The sequence below is a fragment of the Garra rufa genome, chromosome 1, assembly GCF_049309525.1.
Source record: "Garra rufa chromosome 1, GarRuf1.0, whole genome shotgun sequence".
Classification (NCBI taxonomy): Eukaryota; Metazoa; Chordata; class Actinopteri; order Cypriniformes; family Cyprinidae; genus Garra; species Garra rufa.
The window spans coordinates 11,101,320-11,122,584 of NC_133361.1; the positions used below are offsets into that span (position 1 = coordinate 11,101,320).

At 37.0% G+C, this 21,265-nt stretch overlaps 4 protein-coding genes across 4 annotated transcripts in view; all 4 read right to left on the reverse strand.

The window, feature by feature from the left end:
* LOC141330394 (uncharacterized) overlaps positions 1-862 on the reverse strand; it is a 29,476-nt gene extending 28,614 nt beyond the window's left edge. The window contains exon 1 of the mRNA XM_073835522.1: positions 587-862. Coding sequence (XP_073691623.1) covers positions 587-695 — 109 coding nt within the window. The 5' untranslated portion in view covers positions 696-862. The remainder of the gene's footprint in view (positions 1-586) is intronic.
* Positions 863-4,249: 3,387 nt separating this feature from the next.
* LOC141330255 (uncharacterized) lies at positions 4,250-9,864 on the reverse strand. Its single transcript, XM_073835512.1, has 2 exons — positions 9,546-9,864; positions 4,250-6,546 (listed from the first exon to the last, which is right to left on the reverse strand). Exons 1-2 carry the CDS (start codon positions 9,712-9,714, stop codon positions 4,964-4,966), a joined length of 1,752 nt encoding a protein of 583 aa, XP_073691613.1. The 5' UTR covers positions 9,715-9,864; the 3' UTR covers positions 4,250-4,963.
* Positions 9,865-11,810: 1,946 nt separating this feature from the next.
* Positions 11,811-13,319, reverse strand: LOC141330523 (uncharacterized). The gene is made up of 5 exons (XM_073835530.1): positions 12,899-13,319; positions 12,746-12,807; positions 12,554-12,657; positions 12,305-12,424; positions 11,811-12,189 (listed from the first exon to the last, which is right to left on the reverse strand). The coding sequence occupies exons 1-4, from the start codon at positions 13,271-13,273 to the stop codon at positions 12,342-12,344; spliced, it is 624 nt and encodes a 207-aa protein (XP_073691631.1). The 5' UTR covers positions 13,274-13,319; the 3' UTR covers positions 11,811-12,189; positions 12,305-12,341.
* A 4,835-nt stretch (positions 13,320-18,154) lies between these two features.
* Positions 18,155-21,265, reverse strand: LOC141330303 (uncharacterized). Its single transcript, XM_073835515.1, has 2 exons — positions 20,992-21,265; positions 18,155-19,875 (listed from the first exon to the last, which is right to left on the reverse strand). Exons 1-2 carry the CDS (start codon positions 21,188-21,190, stop codon positions 18,482-18,484), a joined length of 1,593 nt encoding a protein of 530 aa, XP_073691616.1. The 5' UTR covers positions 21,191-21,265; the 3' UTR covers positions 18,155-18,481.

Sequence of the window (21,265 nt, forward strand, 5' to 3'; positions counted from 1 at the left end):
CCAGAAACAACCACCCACTGAACCACTAAATAGTCTCTCGCTGTTGGTGCTTGTAATGATATTTGTGTCTTTCTCTGACAATAATGTTTCCACGCTGCTGTCATGTTTGCTACATTACCTCTATTTGATCATGTCTGGTCATTGTTGGTATAATTTATTTGGTCTTTTCGCTTATTCGGCTTAATGCTAATTAGTTTTGTTTGTTTTTTTGCTATTTTCGGCTGAATAATTTGGTGCATGCCTATTTATTTCCAGACCCTTCAGATTCCTAGCTCCATTATAAACTCTCTCCATAAATTTTTTCTATAGGCATCAGGTCAAGGAACTGGCGCACCCATGGCAGAACCTTCATTTTGTGCTCAATGACACATTTTCTGTTGATTTTATGGTCCTTTTGGATCGTTGTTCTACAACCACAGCCCATTAACAGGCTTTCTGACCCAAGACTCAACTTTCCTGCACTGATCCAGCTGTGATCATTGGAGTGTCTTTGGCCACTTAAACTATCATCATTAGACAATACAGACACCGATAATATAATGTAGGCATTACAGTCATTAAAGATGAATAAAGAACAAACACCAACCTCCTTGTTCCTCATGCTTTGTTCTCCAAGTTTCTAGTTCCTCGTGTTTTATTCTCCAGGGTTCTGGTTCACTCGTGTCCTCCTCAATATCCTCTTTAACAAACACCATCTTCACAGCAGATCTCAGTTCAGATGATACTCCTCCTTGCTTCAAAACTTAGTTACGACTTTGAAGATGAGAATATTACAGGTATTTATTGACCTGATTCAAATACTGTATTTTTCTATTTGCAGAAACATTTCTAACAGTTTGTATTAAAACAACATAACGACAAAACAACAGCCAGCACGGTGAAACTAAACTTCTTCCTCTGAGGTTTAATGGTGTTTGGCAAACATATATGTTTTAACGCCACCTGCTGGACTGGAGTGTGAAGCGTCGAGAGGAGGGAAAATAATACGGGGAAAGTGGAAAATTACTTACTGCGTTTACAAGGTTTGCAGTTTTTTCCTTTGTACTATCTGCACGAATGAATAATAACATAAAATAATATACTTGCATGGTATTGTTTAGCACCATGTTCAGCATCACTAGTGTAGTAAATGGCAAATGTAAATTATATAAAAAGGAAGCATATGGGTAGCGAAATTTAATTTGAAATGCAATATATAAAATGGCAATGCAATATATGAAATGGCAATGTATTTCTGTATTTAAATTTACATCTTCCAATACACGTGTAAAGATTAATGCTTTGTTCTATATTTAATTTGTTACATATAGGCTATTTTACATTAAAATACATTAAGAATTTCTGCTGAACAAAGAGTAAAAATTTAATTGTTAATTGTTAAAAATTAAGAATTATTGCAATAGTCGGTGTTGACCCCCACCGTTGTTTTGATTTTTTAAAGCAATAATAATTAATCAGATCAAACACTCGGCTGCTCAATTCAGAGTGAAAGAGAGTCGCATGACTCACATTACAAATCAGTTTCATTTACCAGATATGATTTAGTTTAGAAACGAAACGCAAAAGTTTGTCAATGTTTTTTTTTTTTTTTTTTTTGAAAATCCTGCCGTTTATTATGGTGATTTTGTGTGTTGTTGTTGTTTCGTTTCCTATTTATTTGTTTGTGCAGTGTCGTGTAGTGTCTTCCCTTCTTATTTATAAACAGAAAGTAGAAAGTAGCCTAGAATATTTGTTACATTTTTGTATGTGCATAGACCAACAACAATCATAAAACCTCTAAAAATAAAAAGCACCAAAGCAATATTTTATGTTTTCGGCTTCATTATTGTTATTAGACAAAATCCCACAAAAATCCGTCGCCATGACTTATTGCGAGAGGAAAAAGTTTTAGTCGCATAACATCGGTTAATGGAAACGCCGTCATTTTGCAATGCTTTTTAATGACGTTTATAAAATAGCACCTAAGTTTTGCGCACCTTCTCATTCAGGTGTGTCCAAACTTTTGGTCTGTACTGTAGATATGAATTCAACAGAAAAAACTATCTTTCAGGTGGTCAAATAGCAAATAGTGGAGCTCTGCAGCCACCTACTGGTAAAAGTTATTTGTAGTTGTTGTTTTTTTTTACTTTTAAAACTGGATTTTCCAAAAGATGGGCAAAAGTCTTACACTTAACCATGTGAAATTATCCATGTTATCCCCATGAATTTAAGTTAGAAATGTGGGTCTTTTATAAAGTAAATTTTTCATAAAAAAGCAGTTTTTGTATAAAAACCCATTTAAAAAATATTTATTAATTTATATATATTTAAAAAATATCACTAACCCACTGAAAACTGCACAAATGTAGAGTAAAAACTTTAATAAATATAAAAATATACAGTACAGACGAAAAGTTTGGACACCCCTTCCCATTCATTTCAACTACACCTTCTTCATACATATGACTAGAAAACATAAATATAACACTTTCACTCAACTCATATTACAATTCATTATCAGAAGACAATAAAATTCAATAAATTCATAATGACCTCAAGGACTGTGTATAAGTGTTAAATACATTGCGTTTCAGGTTTTACGGCAGTTGCCACCTACTAGAGTATGGGCAGTAGAAGGCATTAAAGGAGGTGGGATTTAAAAAAACTGTCTGTGTCGTTTGTCGCCTGAAATGTAGGTAAGACTAAGATTTGGTGGCTGCAGTGAGAGAACAAATGAAAAAAAGTGTGACCAGGGTTTCCAATTCCCAGTTCATGCAGCAGAGTAATACTGTTTCTCGTCAGTGTGAATCCTTTCATGTCTTTTTAGATTTGATGAATGACTGAATCTCTTGTCACAGTGTTAACACTTTAACGTTTTTTTCTCTAGTGTGGATCATCTCATGTCTTTTTAGATGTGCTGAATGACTGAATTTCTTTTCACAGTGTGAACACTTTTAAGGTTTCACTCCGGTGTGGATCCAGATGTGTCTTTTCAATTCTGCTGACTGACTGAATCTTTTATCACGTGAACACTTAAATGGTTTCTCTCCGGTGTGGATCCTCTCACGTCATTTTAGATTTCATGAATGACTGAATCTCTTGTCACAGTGTGAACACCTGTAATGTTTCTCTACGATGTGGATCCTCTCATGTGTGTTCAGGTCTCCTGACTGACTGAATCTCTTGTTGCAGTGTGAACGCACATAAGGTTTTACAAGCACTAAGGTTTTTATTATTGGTACTGTTTCTCTGCCATAAGCAATACACATCAACATGAGCCAGAAACACCAAAACTGAGCCATACCCTGGTCTAATCTTGCCCAAATCATGTGTATAAATATGCCACTAAATTCTGAAAATGACTTTATTTAACAAGCATGCACAAGTGTTTATTGTAGAAATATTTGAGCACAGTGTGTGTTGCTGTTGAGATCTCCAATAAAACTTCAAGGAAACACATATGAGACCACCAGTGTCCTTAAACTAGGAGAAATATCTGAGCACAGTGTCTGATGTTGAGACAATTATGCAACAACCACGGCCTTTATCTAAGGAGCAAGGACCTTAAAAGAAACATTTAATCATGTGAGATTTTAAATGACACAAATGTGAAAGGAAAAGTGATCAAAACCCCAAAGTCAAGATTAGCTCAATTGTCATTTTAACACCATGAAATCTGCTCAACACCTGCTGTGCACGATTACGATGTATTTTAACGTCACGAAGATGATGTGTGTTATAAATCACTAGTTTGGTCATGAAACTCCAGATGGCGCAGGCTTGACATGTAATCTGTAATCAATCACATTGTTTCCTACACGTACAAGCTGAACGCAATGCCAAAATGTGAGAACACTTGCTGACAGACGGTCCTTTCACACCAAACATCAAATAAAGGAAAAGATAATTCATTAATGTACAACAAAGGGCAGTATCTGCAGTCTCCATTACCCCTTAAATTGCACAAAATTAAATTGTCAATTGAAATTATGCCTAATAGAAACGCATAAATTGCCCCAAAACACCCATATATTGCACAAAAAAAAGTTTTTAAGCTAACATGAGGTGGATTTTCAGGCAATTTGAAAAAGGAATATTTCGCAAAACAGCAATAAAAATGTTTTTTTTTTTTCCGTCGCATTTACAGGTTATCTTTGATTAAACATATCCCACAAATTTGCCATAATTTATCACAAGAGGAGACCGTGATATTTCCCAATTCAATTAAATGAATGTACTCAAGGCAGAATTACTATAACTGTTCACTTTATTAAATTCCATAAATCTAATCATACATGATTATATATAGTTCTATCTAATTTTGCTCACAAGCTGGCCTAACACTGTTCATATGAGCTGAAAATGCAAAAGTTCAGAGGCTAGTAGAACACTTCCAAAATCATACCAATCAATGCAATAAAAATAAGAAAATAAACCTCCTCAAAAATTACAATTACATCATACATACTCGGGCAGCCGTGGCCTAATGGTTAGAGGCGGACTTGTAACCCAAAGGTTGCAGGTTCGAGTCTCAGGCCTGGCAGGGATTGTAGGTGGGGGGAGTGTATGTACAGCACTCTCTCCACCCTCAATACCACGACTGACGTGAGTCCCTTGAGCAAGGCACCAATCCCCCATCTGCTCCCCAGGCGCCACAGCAATGGCTGCCCACTGCTCCGGGTGTGTGTTCACGGTGTGTGTGTGTTCACTACTGTGTGTGTGCACTTGGATGGGTTAAATGCAGAGCACAAATTCCTAGTATAGGTCACCATACTTGGCCTCACTTCACTTCCTTTCCTCTCCTTGTAAAATTACAAAAGCAAAATACATTCAGAAGCCCCCTTTTTGTGACGGAAACAGATAATACAGTCATTAAATGCTGGGGCTTTGTCGCTTTTATCACCTCACCTGAAATGTAGGTAATTTGGTGGCTGCAATGAGAAGACAGGTGAAAAAAGTGTGACCAAGATTTCCAATTTCCAGTTCATGTGGCAGAGTGATACGGTTTCTCTCCAGTGTGGATCCTCTCATGTTTTTTTAGATTAGATAAATGACTGAATCTCTTGTCGCAGTGTGAACACTTGTAATGTTTCTCTATGATATGGATCCTTTCATGTGTTTTCAGGCCTCCTGAATCACTGAATATCTTGTCACAGTGTGAACACTTATAAGGTTCCACTCCAATATGGATCATCTGATGTGTTTTCAGGTCTCTCAACCTACTGAATCTCTTGTCACAGTGTGAACACTTATAAATTTTTTCTCTAGTGTGGATCATCTTGTGTTTTTTTAGATGTGCTGACTGAGTAAATCTCTTGTCACAGTGTGAACACTTATACGGTTTCACTCCAGTGTGGATCCAAATGTGTCTTTTCAGTTCTGCTGACTGATTGAATCTCTTGTTGCAGTGTGAACACGTAAATGGTTTTTCTCCAGTGTGGATCCTCTCATGTCTTTTTAGATTTGATGATTGGCTGAATCTCTTGTCACAGTGTGAACACTGATAAGGTTTCACTCCAGTGTGGATCCAAATGTGTCTTTTCAGTTCCTCTGACTGATTGAATCTCTTGTTGCAGTGTGAACACGTAAATAGTTTCCCTCCAGTGTGGATCCTCTCATGTCTTTTTAGATTTGATGAATGGCTGAATCTCTTGTCACAGTGTGAACACTTATAAGGTTTCACTCCAGTGTGGATCCTCTCATGTGTTTTCAGATGTGCTGACCGACCGAACCGCTTGTTGCATTGTGAACACTTATAAGGTTTCACTCCAGTGTGGATCCTCTCATGTATTTTCAGATGTGCTGACCGACCGAATCTCTTGTCACAGTGTGAACACTTATAAGGTTTCACTCCAGTGTGGATCCTCTCATGTCTTATTAGTTCTCCTGTATCCCTGTATTTCTTGTTGCAGTCTGAACAGACACATGGTTTTTCTCCAGTGTGGATCATCTCATGTGTTTTCAGATGTGATGACAGACTGAACCTCTTGTTGCAGTGTGAACACACATAAAGTTTTTCTCTAGTTTGGATCCTCTCATGCAGTTTTGTACAGGTTTCTGAAGTAAAAGTCTTTTCACACTCAAAGCACATGTACTTTTTCTCACCAATGTCTATTTTCTGATGTACTTTTAAATTTTGTAGATGGCCAGTAAAACTATTACCACACAAATAGCATGAATGTGGCTTCTCATTTGAATGAACTTTCAAGTGTCTCTTGAGAACTGAATCCCGTAAAAACGTTTTGCCGCATTGATTGCATGCATGCTGATTCTCTCTAGTGTGGATGGCCATGTGTCTCCTAAGGTGTCCTGCTTGAGTGAATCTCTTCCCACATTGATCACAAGTGAACGGTTTCTCTCCAGTATGAATTATCATGTGACGCTGAAGGCCTATTTTGCGTGTGAAACTGTTTCCACACTGAGTGCAGGTGAACGATTTATTAGCTCTTCTTTTCTTTAAAACATTCTGTTTGTTTTTAGAGCAACTCAAAGGTTTTTCTCCAGTTTTGACATGTTGTTTCTCCTCAACTTCACTTGATTCTTCATTCTCTTTTTCTTCAATCAACTCTGCAATAAAAGTAAAAATAGTGAAACATGGACCTTTTTATGTAAAGTAACAGGTGCAGGGCTACACACTAACATTTAAGAGCAGCGTCACTAAGTTCTCCGGATGTTGGCGCCAGAAGCAGATTTGGTAGCACAGGGGACTGGCGTGTGGGGTATCAAAAATAAAGATAATTCATATAATAGTCATACAGCTACCACAGTTTTCATTAATAAGTGCAGTTACTGTTTGTTTCTTGATAATAGACAGTCGACAGTAAAGCACTGAGCTTAAGTTAGGAAGCATGCAAAAACTATTTCACTTTTATTAACATGCAAAACCTAATTTTAATGTAGAAATTAATATCTTCTACTCATACTTAATGTACTTTTATTCTTTTATAGCATTACACGGAACTGATCGACAACTTAAGTGATCTATAATTCATGTGCAATTCAGATGCAAAGTGAAGAAAAGTTTGGTCTTTTGTGACTTTTCTAACTATATACTTAAATTACATGCAAAATTTGATTTCTTTATGATTTTGATATTCCATTTAATCATATAATCATTTTTATGAATCATTATAGTCATGTATTTACCAATTCCATTGATTCATTAATGGATTAACTTCAGTTTAAATGTCCCAAAGTCCCTATTAACTGCTCACTCATAAAACGGTCTCTTGTCGCCATCTAAAGGCGGAACAATGTAACGGTAACTAAAATCATCATCAAGAATACACGCACGTTACTCAAAACGAAGTACTATTATTAAATGCATTATTTAAAATATTATGTTTAACCACTACAGAGACATCGGAGCCAGTGGTAAATTCCTGAAGATCTGGCCGTTGTGAGAGCGCTCTAGAGCGGATTGATGAGTGCAGAACGCCCCCTGACGTTATGGGTCTCGCACGTCCGAAAACGACAAAGCAAATTTTCAAACAGACGTTACCTTTATTAACAAACTGCATTTTTGAACTATACGCAAGTACATTCTCGCCTGAAAACCTCTTAAAAATACATTCCGTGACACAAAAAGAGTAACACTTATAAAATGATACGGGATTTGGACGTCTGCCATGTAACTCAGAAAAAAACGGTCCCGGCTAGAAACACGCGGAGTGATACAAAATAGTGAAAGGGCGTTCCTGTAGCCATACCAGTAGAATATCTCACGGTTCTCAACCAATCAGATTTGAGAACCAGAACGAACTGTTGTATAAATATCTATCTATCTATCTATATCTATATCTATATATATATATATATATATATATATATATATATATATATATATATATATATATATATATATATATTAGGGCTGTCAAAAGTAACGCGTTAACGGCGTTAATTATTTTGTTGTTGTTTAACGCATTTAACGCATGCGCAGTGTGACGAATCATTTGTCAGGATTGGGGAGCTAGAGGCGAGATAGAGCAAGGTGAGCCTATGGACGGATTCAAATATAAAAAGAATGATGATGGTACAGTTAACAAGTACAAGCCTGGGCGACAGCCCCTCTGCAACTGGAGTGGTTAGCCAAGCTTAGGCCCGGTTCTACTGGGGTAGACGGTGCTATATAGCCTACCCTCAAACGAAAGCAAAGCAATTGAAGATCTGACAAACAATCCAAAGTTGTTCATCTCCTGACTAAGTGTAGACGCGATGTAAATAAAATATTCATTGTGTAGTTTAGAAAGCTTTATTGATTATAACGGAACGTTGTGAGATCTCTATATGAACTAGATTTGTGACGCTTTTAGTGATAATAAAGGGAGCGCGCTTTGCACTTTCCATGCCATAATCCATTCAGAATTTGTATGAAACTTTCGTTTTTCTTATGTTTTGGGAATTACATCTGTACATCGTACAATTACGTTCATTCTCGAAAGAGCGGTGACTGACACAGTGACAGAGTGGAGAGTGGAAGATACATAAAGCCGCTTTGCAGGTCATCGAGGCACCAGCTCAATCATTTGGATTTTTTCAGTGGAAGCAATTTCTAATTATCCGTCATTTTTGCTCACAAAGGAAAAAGTAATACACTAAAAAACGTTGCAGTGTTATAAAATAAAGAAAACGAAAAAGATGCGCTTTCTGTCGTCTCGTTCTTGAACAGGAGTGCTTAACAAAAATAAAGCCAAATGCATGCCTCACAGACATGATAAACATATCTATAGAAAGCTTTAAATTATTACTTAACGAAATAAAACAAATCGAAAACAAAAACTTGTTTAATATGTAATCCTTAACGATACATTTGTCTCTCAAGGCGCGTCCAAAAATTAGATTTCAGGATCTTTGCGACATTGACTCACATTGACTCACATTAAATACACTTTATTAATAAATAATTCAGATATGTCCTTACTCTTTCCCCGACACATTTATTATTTATTTTTGCCGGTATATTGTGGCAAGTTTCAGCCTACTGCGTGCGATTGAATTTGGATCTCTTCCAGTTGCGCCATCCGAGTCGTTATCTGTTATCGAAAGTAAAAGCGAAAGTCTTGTGCTGTTTCCACCAGCGCGACATAATTGATGGATGTCTAAAATAGGGATGCACCGGTTGACCGGCCATAAATCGAAACCGGCTGGTTTTTGCATCTAACGCGCGATCGGCAACCGTTTTTTTTCCGGAAGTGTGTACGCGGGCATTCTATTCATTCAGAAACATGTCACTTGTGAGGCGGTTTTTCGAAATCTGTGAGCAGGACGTGAAGATTGCAATCTGCAATGTCTGCAAAGGACAGCCGCTTTTCTGTGCTCGCTGAAGTTGCGCAAGCGTACCTGTCCTCGCCCTGCACAAGCGCAGACAGCGAACGTTTGTTCAGCTTAAATTAAATTATTAAATTATGTAATAGCATTGTACTATTTCTAATTTCTGCCACAACACCATGGTTATAGTTAGCGTTACTGTTTCTGGGTTTCTGCATCAGCACTGTTTGATCTGTTCATAACATAATTCTGTGAGGAATTTGAACATTAAAGATGAATTAAGTATAAACACCAACCTCCTTGTTCCTCCTGTTTTATTCTCAAGGGTTCTGGTTCTTCTTGTTTTATTCTCCAGAGTTCTGGTTCCTCTTGTTTTATTTTCAATGGTTCTGGTTCCTCTTGTTTTATTCTCCAGGGTTCTGGTTCACTCGTGTTCTCCTCACTCTCCTCTTTAACAAACACCATCTTTACAGAGCAGATCTCGACTGTCGCCACTGTAAAGATGAGAATATGAAAGGTATTTATTGACCTGATTAAAATATTTTATTTTCTGTTTACAGAAACAACATTTCTAACAGTTTGCATTAGAAAAGCATCACGATAAAACAACAGAGAGCTCCGTGAAACTGACCTTCTTCCTCTGCGGTTTAATAATGTTTGGCAAACAAAGTATGTGTTTTAGCGCCACCCGCTGGACTGGAGCTTGAAACGTTGAGAGGAGGGAAATACTTTGTTTTACTTTGTGGCCCTAATATGAATTAAATAGGGTTCACTCGTGGGTCATAACTGAGTGGCAGCCATTTAATTATTTCCTGACCAGCCCTTAAGAGGACCAGAAAAGGTTTTTATTATTGGTACAAATTCTCTGTCATAAGAAAACCACATCAACATAAGCATTTAACCAGAAACCCCCAAACTGAGTCAAACCCCAGTCTAATCTTGCCCAAATCATGCGTATAAATATGCCAGCAAATGCGACCACCACAGCCTTTATCGAAGGAGAAAATTCTGAGCACAGTGTATGATTTTGTTGAGATCTTGTTTGAAACTTTGGATGAGACAAAAATTAGACCATTAGAGTCTTTACTTTAGGAGAAATAGCTGAACATGGTGTATGATGTTGTTGAGATCTCTTCTAAAGCTTTATAGGAGGACATTGTGAGAGTGTTAGGAGTTTTTGAGAAGCAGTAGACTCAAGACTCGCAACTGCACATGAGTAAAGACTATAACACTCACATTTATGTATTTCAATATAAGGAAAGAAGTTATGTTAACCGATCACCTGTTTGCTCTTGTTCAATCAGCTATTCCCCAGTTAACACACCACGTTAGTCTCTTTACCACAGTAAACACAGTAAACACATCACGTTCGGATCTCTCAGTACTCTACCCTGCCAGTATAAAGATAAATCAAAGTGACATTAAGTTTACTAACCATTCAGACACGTCCAGTATAAGCCGTAATTGCAGAACTTCTTTGCGGGTGTCATCTTGTTTAATTTCGAACTCCGGGTGTTAAATTAAATATTAAATGGATGGGGTAGTACAGTGTCTTCAAAGCCCCCCAAGTGTCATTTTTCCCCAAACTATACAACTATACCCCCAACTGTTGTCTAGGCAACACCCTGTGTGCTATGTAATGACGCCCCGCAGAACTGAAGGGCGGGGTGAGCAGAGGTTCATTTCATTTAAAGGGCCAGGTACTGATATCGCTTGCTGAGAACAGAGGCACTTTTTTTCCAGGTAAAATGAGTGTTTTTTTACACTACCATAGAGAATTTTTAATCCAAGTATATTACAAATTTTTCATTTGGACCCTAAAGCATCCTATTAACTTGTGGAAAATGGGCATTGGATGACCCCTTTAAAATAAAACCACTTTATTAGCATGCCAACAAGATCGGCAGTTTAAGACATTAACTTGTAAGCACAAAGCACAAAATACTTCTATTTTCAACTTTACTGGAAAAAAAGCAGTGGGAAAAAGGCCTAAAACCAAAAAGAGGTAGGAAAAAGCCCAAAAGGTAAAAATGTGTTGATGTCCTGAGTTTTTAAACTGGGCTGTTGGACACATCCCAAATAGTGTTAGTCATATATTTTCGTTCTCTTGCATTGTACAATTGAGACATACACTGCATGAACAGGCAGATTTATGTCTGGTGACTTCTCTAATCACCGCTGACAGAAACAGTCAGAAACATACCATGGGTGTGAGGAGAGAGGAGGTGTTTGTGGAGGTACAAGGTGCGAAATTGAATTAGCATATGAATGAAACCACCTAGGCTTTTCGACAGTACCTATTGGTTGAAAGCATAGAATGATCACTGTGACTGGCTGAGACGTGTGTTGTCATTGGTCAGTCTGGCCAATTTTAAATAGTTTTGTGTAAACCCCACCCCTTAGTTTGTGTGTGTGTATATATAGATATATATATATATATTTATTAATCAATATCCTTATTAATCTTTAAAGGTTATAATAAAAATTTAAATTGTTAAGGATATTACAACTAATATATAAAGGCTATTAGAGAAGGACAACAGACATTTGGGAGAGACATGTTGATAAAATGTAGTTATATTACAAAAGCAAAATAAACAAAATGTAGTCAGAGAATGTTTTTCATGGCATCACGTTTGTTGTAAAATGTCTTTTGGCTGCCTCTGTGTAATATGTTTTTGGTGGCTTTCTGTTAGACAGACACCCAGTTCTTAGACGTGGCCGATGCAGTACTGCATACTTTGAACTGGCTTCAAGTCTAGCCTGCAGCTTAGCACGCAAACTGCTGAGTTCTTGGCTGCGGAATGATGGAGGTCTCACAATCCACCCCGAGACTCCATCAACGGCACCATCTTCTTTATCTGACATCATGTCCGCTGTGATTCCCCTCCAGAAGTCCACTCCGTCCGCAGCAAGTACACTTCGCCTCGCCTCCAAGAGCTGAAAACACAGTTGTTACATAAAATAAGTAATATGTACATCCTTACAATTCATACTAATGGAAAATAATTAAAACCTTTTCAATTAATTAGAATTTAATTCCAATCTCTCTTACCCGCTTCCTTCTCTGGCGACTCCGGGCTGAGGTCTTATTAGCTGCGGCCGCATCTTGCTAGCTCTGGCTGGCAGTACCGGAAATTTCTGTGCACAGTCTCATAATATGTCTTGCAGGCAACTAGAAACAAGTGAATGGGTTTGTTAAAAACAAAAATCAGCCAAGCATAAATACACAAATAATAAACAAAATATGGTCACAAAAAAAAATGTAAAAAATAAAAATAAAAACACAGTGGAAAGTACTTACCAACAAAGTCATTACCATCTAGGCCTTCCGTGCGAAATTCCGGGCTCATGGACAATACTCCCACTAAATATGAGGTAACAGTCTCATTATATGGTGAGCTTAATCTGTGGAGGCAAAAAGTACTGAGTTAAAACAACATGTCTTGCTTCAGAAATATCAAAATGCATGATAGATTATATCTTTTATCTGTACCCTTGTTCTGGGTCATAACGCCTACAGTTTGCCTCAGAGTTGTGTAGCCGACGGACTGCCTCCTACAAAATACAATTAAAATTTATGTTACAAAACTGATCATTACAATGAAAGCAGTGAATTTAATTCGAATGAAGAAGGATTTAAACTTACCGCGATTTTAGGATTGTGCAGCCGCCTCTTCCTCTTCATTTCCTCTGTCGAGCAGCTGTTTGACTCAAGTTGAGCAAGTCGATCTTCCATAGACTGAAGTCTATCGTTGACCGATTTAAATTCTCTTGAGACATCGGCAGCAAACTCGCTCAGCTGGTGAGATAAATTAGTGATTGCTGTAAGCAGCATCTTGTTATCCAATGAAGGACTCGATTGGATGACTCCTACATGTTGTCTATTGTTAGACTTCTTTTCCCAAACTCCATTTTTGCAGAACCGTTTTTTATGGTCAAAGTATTGTGAATGTGACAGTTCGTTGTCACAGTGTTCACAATAACGACGCTGTCTTTTTCTTTTTTGTTTGGAGAGTTCCATTTTCCAAAAATACAAGACATGTTTTTAGTCCGTCAACTGTTTAAAGCTCTCCGGGCGCTTCCTGGTTACGTCACGGCGCATATGACGTTCTCGGCCAATCCGGTTCTAGGGCACGGTCACGTGGCCGATTTGTCCAATCACAGACGAGGTCATGAACGTGACATGGTCGATTTGCGCGGAATCCAAAACATATAGATGAAGAATTTGCTTGCTGCTTTCATTTTTACGTCACTGTTTAGATTGTATTCGCTGCTTACAATGGCGATAACAATGGCCAGCATTATTTCTCCCTGTTGAGCGCGTGTGTGAAATACATCCACGGTGCAATTAAGTAAAACAACAGAAAAAGTTACTATAGTCAAACCACTATGTACAGTGGTGGAGGTTTAAAATGTTCTAATATTTTTATAAAGTGATCATTTCTTTGTAAATTGCATACAATAAAATTATTTTGGCTTTCATTAATGAAAAGAAAATATAGTTGTTGGTGTATTGGTCTAGAAAATATCAATATACAAACAACTATATTTTCTCTATGTGTGCGTGCGTGAGTGTATATAGATAGATAGATAGATAGATAGATAGATAGATAGATAGATAGATAGATAGATAGATAGATAGATAGACAGTGGCGGCTGGTGCTAAAAAAATTTAGGGGGGCGCACACAAAATGAATCACACTGTTAATATAGGCTTTATTATCAGTAAAGTAATCATTAAACATTTGTAATCATCCCAAAAAAAATTTTGCATTTATATTAATGTGATTCAGAGATAAAGGCCATAATACTAATGTTATCCACACGAGGGAGCCACAGGATAAATCTCAAAGACAGAGAAAATAAATTGATTTGTAATAAAACATTGCATATAAATTAATTTCATAAAGTTATATATAGTCCAATATAATAAGTAATTATAATGCTATTGACAATATATTTGTATGTCCAATTAAAGAAGGAACACTATATATATATATATATATATATATATATATATATATATATATATATATATATATACTAACTATATACTATATATACTAACATAAACACTCACAATTTACTTGAAAAAAGACATCTACATAAACCCTTGCTTGTACCCTGACGATTGAGTTAAACTGCATTGTTACAGTTAACGTTACTTTCTGTGTAGTTGCCCACAACGCTTCGGTGACAGGACTTTGAAATAACAAACAATTAAAACAATAAAAGGCATGACTTACATCGCGTCCAGCAAGCAAACTCTATCCAAGCTCCATGATTCGTAAGTTTATTTTATTTTATTTTTTTCTTCATTTGAACGGCTTGTGAAAGATAAAATCAAATTTATTTTCATCTCCGAAAAGATATTGCACATATTTGACAGTCGAGAAAGGTCCAATCACATGAGGACAAAATATATAAAAACAAGATTGATTGGCTAAGATCTAAAGTGGGAGGGTCTTGGGCGCTGTGCTCTGCGCCCCGAGGACAATCTGAAACAAGCCAATCAGAGCTCAGCCTCAAGTCACATGCGTTTCAAATATTTTCAGACCTAATAGAGTCTGGGAACGTGACGTCAGCAACGCAATGCATGTTGGGAATTTAGGTAACGGAGCTGCGGTGAACACTGTGTTTGATTGTGATCGTGAAGTTTTAGTCTACTTTATTCTGCATAAATAATAATTTTTGGTGAACTATTGTTGTGTTGTTTATTGCCACAGTCTCACCGATTACCAGCATGTACGCCGACTGTCAAATGTTTGATTTTCCAGCTTTCCAGCTTGGACAATCACCTTGGATCCCAAGTGTCCGAGTTAACAAAACGGCGTTGCATGGCGTGGGTACAAGCAGTTAGACGGAAAAGCATTAGTTGACTAATATGTGCCCCAGCGTTGTTATGAAACCATGAATTAAGAAATATGTTCATGTATTGCGTGTATTTATATGTATATACACATGTACATATATAAAATTTAAATTATGTATATATACACTAGTTAACATTTGAAGTGGATCGAAAGCTTTCATCAAAGTTGTCATAATAAAATCATGTCTTACTTTAACTTTTTTGATCCACTTCGAATGTTGACTACTAACATATATAGATATAACAGGTATAAAATATACACATGTATGTGTACTTATACATAGACAAACAATGTTTTACAGCCTTCAGTTATGCCGCGTTTCAGGCAACCCGTTACCCGTTTTTTTCCTGCCTTCTACCGGTGGAAGTGCACTGTCAAACCTGTGATTTCCCATCTGTGAACTCGTACTAACGTTAGATCAACGTACTCCCAGTTCCGAGCTCTGATATACGGTGCGTTGTTTATGCAAGTGGTACATGGTGGAAAAATAGACTTTAGGACAATATAACGTTGCATTCAAATTAATTAAATGCGCTCAGACAGTTTGGCACGACTTGCCTGGAACGCGTGACTGGTGGTTTGAAGTCGTGATTTACTGGCTTTAAAAATCTGCCTGGAACGCAGCTTAAAACATGCATTATCTGTTTTGCATATTGCATACCACGTTGCAGCAATAAATTGAAAAAACACGAACATTTCTATATCCCTTTATTTGTGGATAACACACTGATTTAAATGTGCACAGTTCACAGTAACATAAGAATCAACTAAATTGAAAAGTTCAGTTCCACTACTACTATAGTGCAAACACAACAGGTGTAAGATGTAACAGTGCTGTAAACTTGAAGTCTCAAGAACACAGGTAACAATGCAGTAGGTAAAACGGCAAATAAGACTACAAACAAAGTAGGAAAACACCATCTGGGAATGTCACGTGCGTTAAGGCGGTAACTCATTTAGATCGTCCACCACTCTTTATGCTCGTAAGGATCGAGCCGTTGATTATTTTTAGTTTTTCTAAATACCTCAGCTTTGACACTTCATTAAGCTTTTCTCGGTATGGAAGATTTATCTTTTCCTCGGATCTGTGCATTGTTTTTTTTCTTCTTTTTAATAGTAGCCTACTATCTTGTAACTGCTTGTAATACTGACGGCTGACGACGTTACATAAAACATGGCGGCAACTACCCATAATTCTACGCGCAGTGACGTAGTTGGCCAAGCTCTACAGACACCCATTTGGCCGGCGTCCCGCATACACAAACAAACGAAAAACAGTTTAGATTTTTTTTTAAACAGGTGCTAACATAACTACCAGTCGAATAGTATGTCAAAATAATGCAATTTCGTAATTATTTTGCAATATGTATTAAACTTATTTTTAAAATGTAAGTAGTCTTCTTCCTTGGCTAACTTGAGGGGGGGCGGCGCCCCAGCACCCCCTATTGACCAGCCGCCACTGTAGATAGATAGATAGATAGATAGATAGATAGATAGATAGATAGATAGATAGATAGATGAAAATAGAGAAAATATGGTTGTTATATCTATATAGATAGATTTTTTTTTTAAAAGTGTATATTAACATTTGTGTGTACACATTTTGGTAAACAGCTAAAATAAGGAAAATCCACATTTGTACAAACTATTTTTATATACAGTTTGGTCTATAAAATTAGGCCATAGGCACATTTTGATATTTTAGCTGTTTACCAAAATGTTTTCTAGTTATAGTTAGACTTAAAGGCTTAAAGTACACCCTTACAGCTTTATTTACAGGATTAAGATATCAGGATTAAATGATATCTGTTCAAAAAACTGTTTAACATGAAAAATATAATTTTATTGCATGTTACGTGTAGTTGGGACACGGTGTAAGACAAAGAAACAGGTAAGCCAACGCTAGATCACTGAGTCTCCCAAGCCACCCCCCTTCCCCTGGTTTGCATTTGTATAGCTCCAGTAATCATTTACATATAAAAGCTACACCCAGGCCAAGGTGACATGAATCATGGCGGGGGGTCAGGTGCTAAGCCTTCCACATCAATTTTTGGCAGTTCCCGACAATTAACTGTGCTAACTGCACATTCCTGTGAACAGTCGTTAACCTGAAACTTCTGCGACAATTCAGTGTCGTTAACTGACGAAAAAACCCTTTTTCATGCAGCGATAATTTCTATAACCAGAATATGACACATTTACAAAGAATTGACTGATAGAAACATTTAAAGGAAATATTTTCCAAATGCACACACACTAAACATTTTTTAACCTATTCAATAGGTATTTAAGATGTTTTCGTGGGTTATAAGCATGATATTTGCTCATTAGTCCTTTTAGCATTTTAGCACAGTCTCTGTGTCGTTCTGTGAGAAACAAAAGGGTCTAGAAGGAATCTTAGTTTGGTTCTTGTCTCCTGGGTGTCTTAAGCTCTCTTTGACCATTAATCTTGGATAGTTGCCCCAAATTTGACAATCTCCTTTCTGAGTTGAATTACCAATAATTGTTCTTTTGTTTTTATTCTGCAAGCTGTTCAAGCTGTGAAAGAGTTGGTTGGTTAGGCCTCCTTCAGGCTGGTGCTAGGCTCTGATTTATGGCCATCCATGTTGTCTTTGTGGAATTTGGCTCTTTTTGTTTCAACAATGTTCTGTTTGAATCTTTAACTGTCTGATTTATTCGGATATGCTACTGGTGTTGCAGTGGCGTACCGCACATCTTAGTACACAAACTGCCAACACACATTTATGTTCAAACAACTTGGAAAAATTAGTTTTGCATCCGATGACCCTTTAAGGCATATTTTTCTGGGTAGGAGATCCCAAGGTCACCCAAAGACAGGGCGCCACATGGCTATTCAATTAAATTCAATGAATGTAATCAAGGCAGAATTACTACATATAATGGCAACTTTATTAAATTTCATTAATCTAATCATATAGGATTATATATATCTATATATAATCCTATATGATTAGATTAATGAATATCAAAATATTCATATCAAATGATCAAATTTTGCTCACAAGCTGTCCTAACACTGTTCATACGAGCTTGAAATACAAAAGTTCAAAGGCTAGTAGAACACTTCCAATTTCATACCAAAAAATGCAATAAAAAAAGAAAATAATACTCCCCAAAAATTACAATTACATCAAATTACAAAAGCAAAACACATTGAGAATTCCCCTTTTGTGAAGGAAACAGATTATACAGCCGTTAAACGCTGGGGATCTGTCACTTTTATTACCTCACCTGAAATGTAGGTAAGACTAAGATTTGGTGGCTGCAGTGAGAAGACAAGTGAAAAAGTGTGACCAAGATTTCCAATTTCCAGTTCATGCATCTGAGTGATACGGTTACTCTCCGGTGTGAATCCTCTCATGTCTTTTTAGATTTGATGAATGGTTGAATCTCCTCTCACAGTGTGAACACTTATAAGGTTTCACTCCAGTGTGGATCCAAATGTGTCTTTTCCGTTCTGCTGACTGACTGAATCTTTCATCGCACTGTGAACATTTATATGGTTTCTCTCCAGTGTGGATCCTCTCATGTTTTTTTAGATTTGATGAATGGCTGAATCTCATGTCGCAGTGTGAACACTTGTAATGTTTCTCTACGATGTGGATCCTCTCATGTGTTTTCAGGTTCCGTGCCTTACTGAATCTCTTGTTGCAGTGTGAACACACATAAGGTTTCACTCCAATATGGATCATCTGATGTGTTTTCAGGTCTCTCAACCTACTGAATCTTTTGTCACAGTGTGAACACTTAAACGTTTTTTCTCTAGTGTGGATCGTCTCGTGTTTTTTTACATGTGCTGCCTGACTGAATCTCTTGTCACAGTGTGAACACTTATAAGGTTTCAGTCCGGTGTGGATCCAAATGTGTCTTTTCAGTTCTGCTGACTGATTGAATCTTTTGTCACAGTGTGAACACGTAAATGGTTTCTCTCCAGTGTGGATCCTCTCGTGTCTTTTTAGGTCTCCTGAATCTATAAATCTCTTGTCACAGTGTGAACATGTAAATGGTTTCTCTCCAGTGTGGATCATCTCATGGGTTTTCAGATGTGCTGTCTGACTGAATCTCTTGTTGCAGTGTGAACACACGTAAGGTTTTTCTCCAGTGTGGGTCTTCTCATGTCTTTTTAGGTCTCCTGCATCCCTAAATCTCTTGTTGCAGTGTGAACACAGATAAGGTTGTTCTCCGGTTTGGATCCTCTCATGCAGTTTTGTACAGGTTTCTGAAGTAAACGTCTTTTCACACTCAAAGCACATGTACTTTCTCACACCATTATCTGTTTTCTGATGCACTTTTGCATTTTGTAGATGGCTAGTAAAATTGTTACCACACAAATAGCATGAATGTGGCTTCTCATTTGAATGAACTTTCAAGTGTCTCTTCAGAAATGAATCCCTTAAAAACGTTTTACCGCATTGATCGCATACATACTGCTTAGCTCTCGTGTGGATGGTCATGTGTCTCCTTAGGTGTCCTGCTTGAGTGAATCTCTTCTCACATTGATCACAAGTGAACGGTTTCTCTCCAGTATGAATTATCATGTGACGCTGAAGGCCTATTTTGCGTGTGAAACTGTTTCCACACTGAGTGCAGGTGAACCGTTTATTAGCTCTTCTTTTCTTTAAAACATTCTGTTTGTTTTTCGAGCAACTCAAAGGTTTTTCTCCAGTTTTGACATGTTGTTTCTCCTCAACTTCACTTGATTCTTCATTCTCTTTTTCTTCAATCAATGCTGAAATAAAAGTAAAAATAGTGAAACATGGACATTTTTTATGTAAAGTAACAGGTGCAGGGCTACACACTAACATTTAAGAGCAGCGTCACTAAGTTCTACAGATGTTAGCACCAGAAGCAGATTTGGTAGCACAGGGGACTGCAGTTACTGTTTGTTTCTTGGTAAAACAGTCAACAGTAAAGCACTGAGCTTAAGTTAAGAATCATGCAAAAACTATTGCACTTCTATTAACATCAGTTACATGCAAAATCTAATTTTTATGTAGAAAATTAATATCTTCTACTCATACTAAATGTACTTTTATTCTTTTATAGCATGACACGGAACTGATCGACAACTTAAGTGATCATAATAAATGTGTAATTCAGATTCAGAAAATTCTAACTACATACTTCGAAAAAGTGTAAAACTGACTAAATTAGATTTTTTTGATTTTGATATTCCATTTAATCATATAATCATTTTTATGAATCATTATAGTCATGTATATACCAATTTTATTGATTCATAAATGGATTAGTCATTTATGTTCTAAATATAATGTCTGTTATTTGTTGCATTTACAGGACTTCAACCAGTAGATGTCCTCAACACGCTTCTAAACAGTGAATCTAGCGTAAACTGTCTGTAATGTTGTCAATGCAGCTGAATAAAAACAATACGTACTCTTTTTTTTTTTACTGCAACTTCAAAGGAGGCAAGACGTTGTCCAAACTAGGTCTGAATTCCTGAGGTAATTTTATGTTACTCTGTTTGCTGTGTCGCCTGCTATTTCAACTGCACAAGCCCTTTAAAATTGAATAAAGTCGCATTAGCTGTCAGTGTTTTATTATCGTTCATCAGCTTTGAAAAAAAAAATGTTCTGAAAGTGATCCCAACGATATCATTTCCCTGTATTGTTTTCATGGTGTGAACGGGCCCTAAGAGATAAGGGAATGGAAAAAATACATTTATAAAATATAAATATAAAGTGTGAAATACTTGAGCCGTTGGTTATAGCTGTGTCTGGGTTTCTGCATCAGCACTGTTTGGTCAGTTCATAACAGAATTCTGTGAGGAATTTAAATGCTTTGCACCAAAAACATTAAAGATGAATGATGTGTAAACACCAACCTCCTTCTTCCTCCTGTTTTATTCTCAAGGGTTCCGGTTCTTCGTGTTTTATTCTCCAGGTTTCTGGTTCCTCTTGTTTTATTCTCAAGGTTTCTGGTTCCTCTTGTTTTATTCTCAAGGTTTCTGGTTCCTCTTGTTTTATTCTCCAGGGTTCTGGTTCACTCCTGTTCTCCTCACTCTCCTCTTTAACAAACACCATCTTCACAGAGCAGATCTCAGTTCAGCTGTCACGACTGTGAGGATGGGAATGTATTTATTGACCTGATTAAGATAT

What these genes read in the sequence shown, in the direction of transcription:
- LOC141330255 (XM_073835512.1), bottom strand. Translation starts at nt 9,714, where the DNA reads ATGGTGTTTGTTAAAGAGGAGAGTGAGGAGAACACGAGTGAACCAGAA. An exon ending in AAAACAGGAGGAACAAGGAG is followed by an intron (nt 6,547 to 9,545) that starts GTTGGTGTTTAT and finishes CTTTTATTGCAG; the next exon opens with AGTTGATTGAAGAAAAAGAG.
- LOC141330523 (XM_073835530.1), bottom strand. Translation starts at nt 13,273, where the DNA reads ATGGAACTCTCCAAACAAAAAAGAAAAAGACAGCGTCGTTATTGTGAA. An exon ending in TGCACAATCCTAAAATCGCG is followed by an intron (nt 12,808 to 12,898) that starts GTAAGTTTAAAT and finishes TGTATTTTGTAG; the next exon opens with GAGGCAGTCCGTCGGCTACA. An exon ending in AGATGGTAATGACTTTGTTG is followed by an intron (nt 12,425 to 12,553) that starts GTAAGTACTTTC and finishes ACTTGTTTCTAG; the next exon opens with TTGCCTGCAAGACATATTAT.
- LOC141330303 (XM_073835515.1), bottom strand. Translation starts at nt 21,190, where the DNA reads ATGGTGTTTGTTAAAGAGGAGAGTGAGGAGAACAGGAGTGAACCAGAA. An exon ending in AAAACAGGAGGAAGAAGGAG is followed by an intron (nt 19,876 to 20,991) that starts GTTGGTGTTTAC and finishes CTTTTATTTCAG; the next exon opens with CATTGATTGAAGAAAAAGAG.